The sequence below is a fragment of the Maylandia zebra genome, linkage group LG9, assembly GCF_041146795.1.
Source record: "Maylandia zebra isolate NMK-2024a linkage group LG9, Mzebra_GT3a, whole genome shotgun sequence".
Taxonomy (NCBI): domain Eukaryota; kingdom Metazoa; phylum Chordata; class Actinopteri; order Cichliformes; family Cichlidae; genus Maylandia; species Maylandia zebra.
In genome coordinates this window covers 5676444-5690398 of record NC_135175.1, presented here as the reverse complement: position 1 = coordinate 5690398, position 13955 = coordinate 5676444, and the positions used below count along the sequence as shown (strand labels likewise).

The 13955-nt window shown below is 38.9% G+C and overlaps 1 protein-coding gene across 1 annotated transcript in view; it reads left to right on the top strand.

Moving 5' to 3' along the window:
• The window catches only part of cubn (cubilin (intrinsic factor-cobalamin receptor)), a 78845-nt gene that overhangs the window by 43855 nt on the left and 21035 nt on the right, over nucleotides 1-13955 (top strand). Inside the window, exons 31-46 of the mRNA XM_014412716.3 lie at nucleotides 103-284; nucleotides 1317-1470; nucleotides 1685-1801; nucleotides 1917-2030; nucleotides 2550-2678; nucleotides 2820-2952; nucleotides 4301-4506; nucleotides 4932-5113; nucleotides 6302-6494; nucleotides 7544-7741; nucleotides 8870-9016; nucleotides 9704-9894; nucleotides 11254-11422; nucleotides 12466-12640; nucleotides 12974-13152; nucleotides 13580-13789. Of these exons, the coding sequence (XP_014268202.3) occupies nucleotides 103-284; nucleotides 1317-1470; nucleotides 1685-1801; nucleotides 1917-2030; nucleotides 2550-2678; nucleotides 2820-2952; nucleotides 4301-4506; nucleotides 4932-5113; nucleotides 6302-6494; nucleotides 7544-7741; nucleotides 8870-9016; nucleotides 9704-9894; nucleotides 11254-11422; nucleotides 12466-12640; nucleotides 12974-13152; nucleotides 13580-13789 (2679 nt within the window). The remainder of the gene's footprint in view (nucleotides 1-102; nucleotides 285-1316; nucleotides 1471-1684; nucleotides 1802-1916; nucleotides 2031-2549; nucleotides 2679-2819; nucleotides 2953-4300; nucleotides 4507-4931; nucleotides 5114-6301; nucleotides 6495-7543; nucleotides 7742-8869; nucleotides 9017-9703; nucleotides 9895-11253; nucleotides 11423-12465; nucleotides 12641-12973; nucleotides 13153-13579; nucleotides 13790-13955) is intronic.

The following is a 13955-nucleotide window of genomic DNA, read 5'->3' as shown; positions in this document are numbered from 1 at the left end:
ACCACCTGTTATCTTTCTTCCATTTTAAATTACAAAGCCTTAAGAGTTTATGTATATATACAGTACTCTGTAGGTTTTAATAAACTCTCTTTCTTCTTGCAGGCTGTGGAGGCCCAGTCACAGCACCTTCAGGGGAAATCCATTCTCCTTTGTATCCCAACAGCTATCCAAACAATGTGGATTGTTCCTGGGTCATCAGCGTGGATCCCAACCACCGTGTCTTTCTGAACTTTACAGACCTGGACATTGAATATCACAGCAGCTGTAACTTTGACTATGTGGCTGTAAGTGACTGAATAGCAACTGGTTGGTGCAATATTAAAGCAGCTGTCTTTGGTTGTTGCTGTGTGCTGTATCTAAGGCTGACAAGGCAAAGACAGGCAAAAGCACTATCACTGCTTGAAAAGCCAGCAAACTAAGAAAGTCCACAGTGAACTTTTCATTCTTGTGCCTGATTTATTAATCTATACACTTCCATTCGGTGTGACTCAAGACAATTAGGCTCTTTCTGAATTTTTTTAATGTAACTTTTATTTTTTATTTTATTTGATGCAAACCATCATAGAATAACAAATTATAAAATCACATGTAACATGCATACATGTAAGACCAAAAAAAACAAGTCCGAGTCAACAAGTAAAGTAATACAAAGTCCAGCTTATCAATAGCAAATTGCACTCCTTAGTTAGCTCTGAGGGAGGGAGACAAGAGATATGTATAAAAAAAATCCCCACTCCCCTGTGGGGTGGTCTTTCTATCTCTTAAGATTAAATTCCACTTCCACCAGCAGTTTTTTCTACACTGTTTCTAAGTGCTTCCTATCTAACATTTATGCACATTCATACTCTGATGGATGCATCAGAGAGCAGCATGGGGTTAGTATCTTGCCCAAGGATATTTAGTATGTAGACTGGGGCTGAAAAACCAAGCGTCCAGTTAGTAGGTGACCCGCTCTACCACCTGAGCTACAGCCACCTTCACCCCATATATATCTGTATACTCAGTATATTTTTGCAGGACTTCTACAGGACTTCTCAGAGTATGCAAGCAAATACAGTTAAAAATGAAGTTTTTGTATCAATTAATCATAAACCCATCAATATTCTTTTTTTGTAATGAGATATGTGCATTTTGCATCATGGCGTAGTTTGACTAAGCTGTCACGTAAGAACTAATGTGCACCCCAGTCAATATGAAGGTGTTTTCTGTGCTCAAAATTTATGAAAATAGATGCATGAAAAGTGATTTGTTTGTTCATTTATTATGTGCCAACACAACCACAGTTTTACTGAAAACATATGCTTGTCCATTGGTAGATCCATGATGGTCCAACCTCATCTTCTCCTCTGCTTGGTCGTGTGTGTGGTTCCAGTGTTCCTCCCTTCACTTCCACCCAGAACACAATTTATGTTCGCTTTAGGTCAGACTCCAGTGGCAACCACCGTGGGTTCAGCGCTCGCTTCTCTGAGGGTCAGTCTTCTTTAACCTCTTTGCACTTGAACACTGATATAATTTGTCTGCTGTAGTGGGATTGTCCACTCATGCCTCTGTCCCTGCTACATCAGAGAAGACTGCTTCAGTTTTCAGTTCAGTTTTCCTCCTTTTTAGCTGCAAACAGCTTGATCTCCATGTTCTGGTTGCCAAAGCCAGAGTGCAGGTGACAATGTACTTTTGTTTTCAACAGCTTGTGGTGCAACGATTGTAACAGATGATAATGGTGGGGCCATTGCATCACCAAGGTATCCAGCACAATACCCACCTAATCAGAACTGTAGTTGGATCATTAGAGCACAGGAACCATGTGAGTTGCTTTAGTTAAAGAGGACTAGAAAATGTCATTCTTTTATATATTTCATATAGAAAAACTTGAGATGCAAACTGTTCCAATAACCACTGGCTTGTCTTTTTGTGCCCAGTAAACCACGTGACCCTTTCATTCACTGACTTTGACTTAGAGATGATCTTTGCCAATTGTTCTCACGATTTCTTGGAGATCTTGGACGGAGACAATTACGATTCACCTACTATAGGTAAATATTCACTATATGTGTCTTTGCTTGTCTGTTTTTGGTAAGAGTTAGGTTTAGAAGGGTGGTGCTTGCCTAAGCTAACCTTTCTAATCATAAGAGAAGAGATGTGCTGAATCCTGAAAACAATATCCTATTGAGTATCAGACCACAGCGCCTTTTTATCAGCCCAGTTTCCACATAAGGTTGGTGTTGTTCTGTGACAATGCCTTTTTCACCTGGTTTGGATATTCTTGTAATGTAATATGTTGCATTTAATTTCACTGGCTCAAATACAATCTTTATTTCATTTCAACAATGAATGGCATTCTACCAGGAGCAGTGCAAATTAGCAGTAGAAAAATGAGCAGACCCAATAAGGGAGCGAATAGTCTACCAACCAAAATAAGCACAGGTTTTATGGATGTGTTCTCTCTGGAAAAATTATGACAATTCAGATCATTGATAGCCAAGTGAAAAAGAATTAACATTTTTGAAATTAACTTTATGTTAAAATTACAACTTAATGTTGTCTTTTGTTAGGGCGCTACTGTGGATCTGAAATACCTCACCCAGTGACATCCTTCAGCAACTCTTTGGTAGTCAAATTCATCTCTGACCAGTCCTACTCCAGAAAGGGTTTCAGAGCTGCCTACTCGGGCTCCACTTCTAGTAAGTCATACTGGGTCACACTGCTTATATCCACACACAATAAGAAATGATCAAAACCAATTAAAAATCACGTTACTATCATGCATACACACTCTTACGGACAAGATATCCAGGTTTTTTCTTTTTATTTCCTTTACTCAGGTTGTGGAGGAGATCTTGTGATGGAGACTGGTGCATTTAACAGTCCTAACTATCCAGATGCTTATCCACCTAATGTGGAATGTGTGTGGACCATCCGCAGTTCACCAGGAAACCGCATCCAGCTCTCGTTTATGTTAGTCAATTTAAGCATGATTTTTTGACTTTGGAAGAATCTATCAGAGTTAGCTTGTAAATAAGTTCCTATCAGCAGTATTCCATAGACAGGCATTACTAGTTGACTGGCTATCCGTGGGAGTGGCTTTAGGGGGTCATCTACTAATCAGAGGGTTGGTGGTTCAATCTCTGGCTTCTCTAGTCTGCATGAGTAAGGAGGAATACCAAGTTGCTCTCTTATGTGTTAATGAGTATAAATGTGTGTGAATGTAAGACAGGAAGCACTTATGCCTGATTTATACTTCTGGCTTACAGACTTATGGTTATGTTGTAAGTTACAACATAGTTTTTCAGCTGAATCATAATAGAGTCATTAGGTATAGAAAAAGGTGCTTGTATGAATGGATGAATGTTGTATAAGATCTTCCAGTAGAGTAGAAAAGCAATGTATAAGACCTTATCATATACCATGAAAGGTTTGACTATAACGTTTTAGATAGTAGTTAGAACATATTTATTTAAGAACCACCTGGAGCACAAATTAGTGTCTCAAAAATTAACACACCCAACCATTTATGTCCTAACAAAAATAATAAGAATAACTAAAGGCTTTACAAGTGTGTCTCTCTGAAAACACTGTGGCACTTGCCTGTTAGAAAAAGCTTAACTGTGTGAGGTCCTGAGGATTGAGACTCAGGTGGAGAGCTGATTAAGTAATACAATCTGTTACAAACTATTACAAAATACCTTTATTAATATAAATAGCTCTAATGTATAAATATCCTGATATATTACACAAAAATATAAAAGAAATCTGAAATTGAGGTGCCCTTCTTATCATACTGACAGTTATGTTCTCTGAGAGGATGTGCAGATAAGGGTGTACAACAAAATGCAGTGTATCCTTTAAGATAGGGAAATTGTAAAGAGCCATTCTCTGTGTGGATTTTCTGTGGTGCATTTGGGTAATCTCGGTCTCTCACTCTGATGGGCCAGCACATTATGGAGTGGGTGGGAGGTATTGTCCAGCAATGTCCTTATATTAGACAACATCTGGCTATCTGTAACCACCTTCAGAGAATGCATCTCCATTTCCACAATGCTGGCCTTAAGGATGGTGATGTTATATGTGTGATTCAGCAGAATAATTTAAACTTCCCACTGTGCTAAAATAGCCTTAGAAACAAATGACAACTGATACACTCTGCTACTTAAACAAATAGCACTACACCTCTTCTTAGGTGTCTGTTACATGAACTAAAGTTAGATAATTCACTCTTGTACCACTGTTAATTTATGACTTTTCTATACACACAGGAACCTATATTAGTAAATATGACAAACAATCGCATTGTGTTTTGTTTTAGTACATTTCAGCTCCAAGGAGACTCTGATTGTCAAAATGACTACCTGGAAATCAGAGAAGGCAACGCCACTGGGCCTCTAGTCGATCGCTTCTGTGGAAACTCGCTTCCTTCCAACTACACCTCTGTCATTGCTCATATCATGTGGGTCAAGTTCGTCTCAGACGCTTCAGTTAGTGGAGCAGGATTCAGAGCCACCTTCTCACACTGTGAGTGTCTGTGTATGAGAGAATTAACCAGCCATCTTCTATATCATCATTTTTCTCAGGTTCTCAGATTTTTCTCCTGAGGTCAGTACTAGGGATGGATAAGGGTATTACTGGTCTGTGATCCTAAATATGTCACCAAAAGAATAAAACCAGCATATTATTTTTCATAAGATATTTGAGATTATGCTTTTTATACCTCGAGTTTTAGTGAAGAGACTGTGTAGAGATGGAACGTTATATATACAGTTTCAACCTTCTTTACATGTGGGTTGTAGTCATAACCTCATTGTAGGTAAGGTGTGTTGTGAATCAAAGAAAGTCAGTGTCAGTTCAGCCAGCTGTTTACTCTGAGTTATGTTCTGTGTAACCAATAAAAAAAGGATATAATGAGAAATGTTTCTTTTTTCTGTGTCACTGCTCCACAGTGTATGGTGTTGATGTGACTGGGGAATCTGGTCAGATAGCATCCCCACTGTATCCCAGGACATACCCCAATAACGCTGACTACCACTGGACTGTAACTGTAGATGGAGACAGCTACATCCAAATCCGCTTCTTGGACATGGACATCGAGGATCTTTATGACTGCTACTATGACCACCTGAAAGTAAGATTGTGAATGCTCAGAGACTGCAATCTACAAACAATATCAGTCACATCTTTATAATATTGTACATACTTTTATTAACTTATGGCTCAATAACAACTCAGAATTTGTGGGAGAGTTGTGTGTGTGTGTGTGTGTGTGTGTGTGTGTGTGTGTGTGTGTGTGTGTGTGTGTGTGTGTGTGTGTGTGAGATCTATACCTCACATATTGTTATAGTGCAGCAGCTGAAGTTGTGTCGGCACCACTAACAATAGTCATGTGTTAAAGCACACCTGATGAGATAATGGACAACCATGTGTGTTCTATCGAAGGTCTGTGCCCATGTTCATGGTTCTGAAATTATAACACTTTATTTAATTTAATATTTATTTATTTAATGTTTTTAAACTTTATTAAAGTAAATGCTTTAATCAGAGTAAAAACCACACAAACTAAGTTTTCAGGATAGATCCACTGACTTCCCTTCTTTGAACCCCGTTGTGCAGGATGTAAAATTCCTGCAGCAGAAGAACCTGACACCAAAACTCGCATTGAGTTGCAAACAATTTTGCTTTTAGAATTAGGTTGCTACGTAATTTATACATTTTTATCAAATCTGCATCTGACATTCCAAATGAACTGACACGAGTGGATTAATCAGTTTGCGCTTAATTTAAGTATTCTCCTCCTTACACTAGTTAGTATTTTGTCAGGATGGAGATGTTTAGTAAATAGTACAAAAAAACCCAACCAAAGATAATATAGATATTTTCTTTTGCATGTCCTGTTGCAATCTCCTAACCCCAATTTTGAAAGACAAAATCTAATTCTGTGTGATCTACAGATCAATGAATGGAATGGTTTTTATATTTGCTGTGACACTCAGTAGTGTGCAACATCTACAAAAGAGACAGACCAAAGCTATTGTAAACTATTGTGGACTAGGATAGTTGCCCAAAAGGCTGTCTGTTTACGGCTTTGCCTAATGCCTTCTGAGACACGGAGGGTCCAGAGAGTGTTTTTATTTACCGCGGCTGCAGCACACAAGCCGCCAGCTGCACATGCAACACACCACAATACCAAACAATCCCGCTTCCCCGTGTTTTTAACATGGCGAGCGTGATTGTGGATGCCGTGCAGGTGAGTCCCCACGGCACCACCGACCACGCCTCACCACAGCTTCTATTCTCAATCCTTGTGTCTCTGCAGATATTTGATGGTCCCAGTATTCATTACTACCCTATTGGGACATTCTGTGGTTTGAATCTGCCCCCTCCTGTAAGAAGTTTGGGAAGCACTGTCACTGTGCAGTTCAAGTCAGATGCAGTGTTGGGAGGAAAAGGTTTCCTTTTGGAATGGACTGCTATTCAGAACTCTGGACCACCACCCACTATCACACCAGGTGAGAAGCAGTAGTTTCTCAGCAGCCCTGTTACATAAACCCATGCATGACCCATATGCAGACTTATAGCTGGGAGGAAACAAAAACCTAACCTTTACTGTGGCTGATGTAGAATATCTGAGAATACTGCAGGGAAACACACAAGATAAACAAATTAAATAGAGAGAATGCCAATGGCATTATTTATTTATTTATTTATTTGTGCTTAATTATTTGCGCTTATTTATTGAACTGAAAGGCAATGTAGTGACTTGACTGTGAAGGTTCTCAGTCATCCAGGTCATCCTAGTCTAAGGAGCTTGGAAAGAAAAGCATCTGGATTTAAGTTGTTTGAAGATCCGAGAAGCTTCTTCTAGGGTCATATGGTGGAGAGTGCCAGATTTAAGCCCTGTGGGAGTGTCCCCTCAAGAGGGACAATGGACCCCCTAATGATCCTCTACCTAATCACACCAGCCAAGGTGTGAAGATGGGTGTAGGGCACAATCAGCCAAGGTTTCAGGTGAGCTCATTGTGAAACCTCACCCCACCCTATCATGTGATTTCCTGAGGTGAAATGGCCCAGGGTGTGAGTGGGCATTAAGGCGTCTGGAAGGGATCTCAAAACTAGATTATAGATCCCTTCCCAGATGCTTTAATGTTATTTTCGACAAGTTTGCTTTTTTCCTGTGGGACACTCCCACAGAGCTTAAATCTAGGACTCTCCACCATTTGACCCTAGAACTGAAGAAGCTTCTCAGATGAGAGGTGAAACATCTTCAAGCAACTTAAAGAAGTCCAGATGCTTTTCTTTCCAAATGTAGTGACTTCAGTATTGGGTAAGATGTTCACATTTCTGTGTACATGTAAGAACCCGGACTGCTGCTATCAGACTCTTAGTCAGTTGAGGAAATTTATTTTCTTTAGTGATAGAAGGCAGTCCTGGTGACCATATTAATATGATTTTCAAAACTGAAGTCACTGTCCAAAATCATACGCAGGTCTCTGACTTACTGTGTTTCCGAAATGTTAAATACAACCTTCATCTTGTTGTTTTTCTGTATGTGTGCCAGGTGCATGCGGTGGAATGCTAATGACAGGAGAGACTCCTGGCTTCCTCTATTCTCCTGGCTGGCCAGAAAACTACCCTCCTAATCAGGAGTGTACCTGGTTGATACGTTCTCCAGACTCAACTGTAGAGCTTACTATCTTGTCTTTAGACATAGAGGACAGCCATACCTGCTACTTTGATAGCGTTGTTGTCAGAGATGGTAAGTAATTAAAGCCAACATTAAGGAATAATAGTGCTGATGGATTTTTAAGGTCATTCAATTTCAACTGATGAAATGACCATTTGTGTTTTCCCTGCTTTTAAAGATATTAAAAACAGTTTTCTTTGAAATTCAATGTGACATTCCCCCACCCCAAACATGACATAATCTAACACCATCAAGTTGACTCTTATAGAAAGATTTGGTGTCTGATAGTAACATATCCAGAACTTGTGATGGCACCTGCCTTTCTTTCCCAAAATGAATTGTTGAAAAATTCATGTTCTTGTTTAGAGGCAGACCACAGCCTCAGACTTAATATTCTAGTAAGAGCAAAACTGACATGTTTTGTTTTGAGCTTAAATTCCACAACGTGTCTTATGCTTTAGGCTAAATTATGTGTAAATGACTTAAAGTGTTTAAAAACAAAAAATATTAGAGCACAAAAATGCATTTATGAAAATTTCAGCAAGTGATGCTTTACTGTTGTTATGTTATATTATGATATATATTATTCATTTTGTTTCATTTGTGGCAAATGACAGCATCTAATAACATACTGTGCAGCATTGTTATAGATCTCTTGATAATTCTCCCATCATTATTTACGTGTGGATTCTATATATCAAAACAACAGCTTTCTAATTGAGAAGTCTTTGCCTTGAGGAATGATCATTGTGAAATGTATGATGTCGTTGCAACATCCAACTTAAGATGCTTGTTTCATGAAGTGCTAGAGCTTCTCTGGACATGTCATTGATTGCTGAAGTGAAGATGGCTCGTGGATTACCTTGATTGTGCAATTTAGTGCAACTATAAACATGATTGGCACAGAAATATTTTTATTTTCTGCGTGATGTCATACATGCCTGTATGTACTGTCCAAATCTTGTGATTTGAAATCTGCATTTCACTTAAAAAACATAAATTATTTGCATGGCAGTGCTTTCTTTTATATAAAGTAGTAAAAATTATTTTCTGCAGATGCTTATTTAAACCAGATAACATGAAAGACCCTAAAGTCAGTGCCCTGGACTTGTAGAGAGCATTTATATGTCCACCTGACTGTTGTTGGTTTGTTTGGCCTTCTGGACAGTTTAGAATGTCCTTTGTTTTGGTTACTCCCAGGCGCAAGCAGTCAGTCCCCTGTGCTGGCCAACGTATGTGGTCGGGATCATCCAGGATCTCTTCACTCAACAGGAGACTCCATGTACATCCATTTCTCCTCAGACGGCAGCATCAGTGGCCAAGGCTTTAATGCCTCCTACTCAAAAGGTGATACATTAGCAGTTAATTACTAAACTACACGACATATAACCATAAGATCAAAACAAAACACCAAGATGCTGAAATACTACACGCTTCAGTCTTAAAAAGACATAAAAGCAAATTGGGTGGTAGTCCTTTTTGTCCACAGTTCTCAGCTATGACAGAAGAAAGAGGTCATTTACTTTCAACATAAAGTAAGTTGTAACAAGCTTTCAGTGTGCGAACCTACCATAACTGCTTGAAGCATTCTCTCCTGTATGTCCATGTGAACCCATTAAAACAGATGGGCTCCCATTTGTTTTTGGTCACACTTTTAGGTCAAACTACTGTAACTGTAACCTTCGAGTCTTTTCTATACATGTTTTTGATGGACCCCCAAAGTTCATATAAGACATGAAAATGAGAAATAAATCCACACTTGTTGAATATAAGACAGTCCAAGAAGTCAAATTATAATTATACTATATAATAATTATTGCTAACTCCCTTAACTTGAGAATTGTTTTTGGTAATCCAGATTTAACATCCATGTAATGTTCGGTGATACGTTGTGGTGTTGTGGGCAGAAACACTTCCTTTCAGGTCATTTTTCATGATCAATATATTAACTGCCAGACTCCACAACTGCCACTACTCTACAACAATAATTATACTAGTAAGACGAATTATATGTGATACTTTTTCTTTTCATAGGTTGCGGTGGACTCCTGCATGTTGACAGAGGTGTAATGAGCACTCCCAATTACCCACAGAATTACCGGCCAGGTTTGGATTGCAGCTGGCACGTGATGGTGACACCTGGCTTTAGAATTTCTGCCACCTTCCAAACCCCCTTTCAGATCCAAGGCTTTGGAACTGGATGCAGTACAGGGGATTACCTGGAGGTAAACATACGGATAGCAAAAGCTACAAAAATAAAAATGTGAAAAAAAAAATCCACATTGCTACAAGTGAGAAAATAGATTTTTGACCCTGTGGATGCACATAGACTGAAGTGATTACTGGCAATTAACAGCTGTTTTAAGCTGTTAAAGAATGAACATTTACTGGTGCTAGAAATCAATGACTGTGTTGTCCAGCTCGATCCAGTTTGATCCAGTCTCAGTCCAGTCTGGACAGTATGCAGGGAATAGTTTGATCAAATGTGCTGTCCACTTAAGTCCCACCATGATGATGTAAAGTGAAACAAGCAACAGGCTTAGCTATATTTGACAAGTTTGCTTTTTTCTTTTTGCAGAAAACAATGGTAAATGGCCTGTATTTATATAGCACTTTACTTAATCCCTAAGGACCCCAAAGCGCTTTACACATCCAGTCATCCACCCATTCACACACATTCACACACTGGTGATGGCAGCTACATTGTAGCCACAGCCACCCTGGGGCGCACTGACAGAGGCGAGGCTGCCGGACACTGGCGCCACCGGGCCCTCTGACCACCACCAGTAGGCAACGGGTGAAGTGTCTTGCCCAAGGACACAACGACCGAGACTGTCCAAGCCGGGGCTCGAACCGGCAACCTTCCGATTACAAGGCGAACTCGCAACTCTTGAGTCACGATCGCCCCAACAAACAATTCTAACAATGCAATGTGAAAAAATGTGAAACAAAAGCATGCAAGAAACAAATGTAAATTGAAGTAAATTATTAAAGTGAGCATCTCAACACGTCACATAAAACCCCAAGAAAGTTGAAGGAAAATTTTATTTGTTGGAAAATTTTCCCACTTAGTTCATATTTGATGAAGCATGTTTTTGAACATCAGACAAGTAAGCATATGTAACGTCACATTATCAAAGTTACCTGATAGGGCAAAACGTCATATGTCATCAGATGGTGGCTATGTTCCAAGGTATTGATGTTACTACTTGTCTAATGTACTAACAGATAAATCATGTTAAGAGGAAATTTATATCCTTCCAAACTATTCTCAGTTTGGATTGCTGTGCACTGTCGAATTGGACCACCTGGATATGACAGTAACTTTTTTATTAATGCGTTTGATTAATAAAAAAGTTTGCAGAAGAAACTGTGATACATTGTGGTGTTTTTTAAAAACTGTGGTTATGTTTAAGTTTATTTTATAAACCTTACAGTGACAACAACAACAGTAGATGGGAGTACTAAGGTTCCTGAAAGTTTTTTTTCTGGTTTCAGAGCCCTGGTTGGACTTCCTGAAGTCACTGATCTTTTGATAAATTATTTCTATCGTTATTCACAGTTATCTTTCCCTTTCTCCACAGCTCAGGAATGGTCCAGATGGCTCTTCTCCATTACTTGGAGGACGACTGTGTGGTTCAAGCCCCCCATCTGTTCTCCAGACAACTGACAACCACCTCTTTATTCACTTTGTGTCCGATGCCAGTAATGAGGCCTCCGGCTTTAAGCTGGTATTCGAAGCCCACAGTCAAGGTAGAATCTTCACTTCATCACTATCACAGGAAATGTTTCAGTGCACAAAAGCGATCATTTCTAAACGTTTAGTCACGGTTGACAAGTTTTGAAATTGGAGGAAACATGGACTTGATGCTAACAGAACTCTAATTTAGGAACAATGTTTTCAGTTTTATGCTTACGAGAGGCAAAGGGAACTAAGTTGGCTTAAAGGGGGCGGGTGTAAAGTATCTTGTTCAGAAAGAAGATTAATTGAGGAGCTGCATTAATGCCCAGCATAAGACAAAGGTTATTTTGTAACTTTAAGTCATGCAAAGCTGCTGTAGTAAAGCCCAGGAGAAACTTTGGAGTTGGATATAAAATAATAGGTCCCTCTTTTTCAATTTTCAGCCTGTTTCCAAAAATGTTTGCTGTGTAAAATATTAATAAAACAAAATGTCATGGTTTAAAAGTCCATATTTAATTAAAAGAAGAATAAATTAAATGTTGAAAACATTGTTTTTTGGGTGAATTAAAAAAAAAAACGTATACTTTTCTTTCTTTGGTTACATACTGGTCATAATGTCATAAAGCTGTCTGTACTGTATGCAGGCCAGCTTAGCAAATGGACCCTTGTGCTATAGAGCTCTGCTGTTAGAATACAAATAGAATGAGGCTTATCATTGTCTTAGTATATTGCTCCAAAGTTTGCATATATTGTTTGGCATTATATCCATAATTATACCCATAATTTCCTAAATCTGTTTTTGATTTTGATTTGTCAAACCACGGGACATTTTGGCCCTTTACCTCAGACTATCTTGAATAACCTAAACAGAAAAGATGTGTTTCTGGATCTTTGTATATTTTGCATGGTAGAGTTTGCTTTTGCTGACTGTGTCCAAGCTGTGTCCATTGCAAATCTTTAACTTATTTTTGTTTGTTTTGCACAAATTTTCCTGGTATCCAAACTTTTTCTGAAGTAGGTTTAAAAACCCCCACAGAATATTATCTTTTCAAATTTACGTAGATGTTGGAAAACCTGTCATGTCTCTTATCTTGATCCTTCTATTTCTCCACAGGTTGTGGAGGTTTCATCGAGGTGAATGATAATGATCCTCCAGGGTACATTACTTCACCGAACTATCCACAGAATTACCCCCAGAACATTGACTGTATCTGGGTAATTACTGTGCCCAATGGGGAAGCTGTCCAGATTGACTTTGAGGATCAGTTCTACATTGAACCCACATCCAGGTACACCTTTACTTTCTCTTCTCTTGTTGTATTTATAGCTTCTTATTACCACATAAATATAGTAATTTTTGTCATTTTATTGAGTTTCATCCCAAGATTATTGGTAAATACATTTTAGCCTATCTATGTTTTTACAAAAGAAACTAAACTAAAGAACAAACAAACATTACAATCTTACTAAATTGGTTGGTGGTGTTATTAGTGTTTGAAGAACACAATATGTAAACTCTATCTAGAAACTCTTTCACTTTAGAAGAGTTGAAAACACTTTCACGTTTATTCGTGCCCCAAGTTTCAGGGCTTACAACATGTTTTTGTCCATTTATTCAACAGCTGTATGTACGACTACTTGGAGCTGCGTGATGGCTCAACATCCAACAATAACATCATTTCCCGTCTTTGTGGCAACACCCGACCATCTACTCAACATTCGACAGGTTCCTCCATGTGGCTTAGGTTTCGTACTGACGCCAGCGTCACGCGCCAAGGATTCAAAGCAAAATACTCCATAGGTAAAGAATATCATGGTCATGCAGTCTGAAACTCATGACTGTGTCTGTTCTTCCCTCATTAATGTCTAGATTGGAAGTTGTAAACCAGTTAGCTGATGGTCTCATCATAAGACTGGCGTGGCAATTTTTTGATCAACTAGCAATAAAATTGTCTTTATCTAGGTCTGGTTGTAAGGTGCCTTGAGAGGCAGCATTCTTGTGGCATACAGACCGAAAGTTATGGGAAATTGTGCCAGTATCAAAGCATTACTGGACTAGCTGTTTGTTTATGTCTTAAAATACTGTATGCCATTTGAAATTCACATTAAAACATTGATTAAAGAGATGTAACCTTTGAGATTTTGACTATGTAGCAGAGTGGTGATAGAAAACCACAATGACCTATTTCAAAGCTCTGTTCTGATTCTGTAACTCAAATTCCTCACAGCAACATGTGGAGGCACCTACATAGGTCAGAGGGGTGTGATCTACAGCCCAGGCTTCCCAGGCTCCAACTATCCTGATAGCTCCAGTTGTGAGTGGTACCTGGAGGGACCCACAGGACACTACCTCACTCTTAGCTATGGGAATTTCAGCTTGCAGAATACTGATGGATGCTCTGCTGACTATGTGGAGATCAGAGAGTACAACGCCTCAGGTAAAAACATAAGTAATAAAAAAAACCCAACAAGATACATTCTCTACACCATCACAATGTCTATTGTGTTGAAATCTTTTCTGTCCGCAACTTTCTAAAACTGGACTTCCTTCTCAGTTCTTTTTCTTAAGTAAATGTATTTATCTGATTTGACTTTATAACCCAA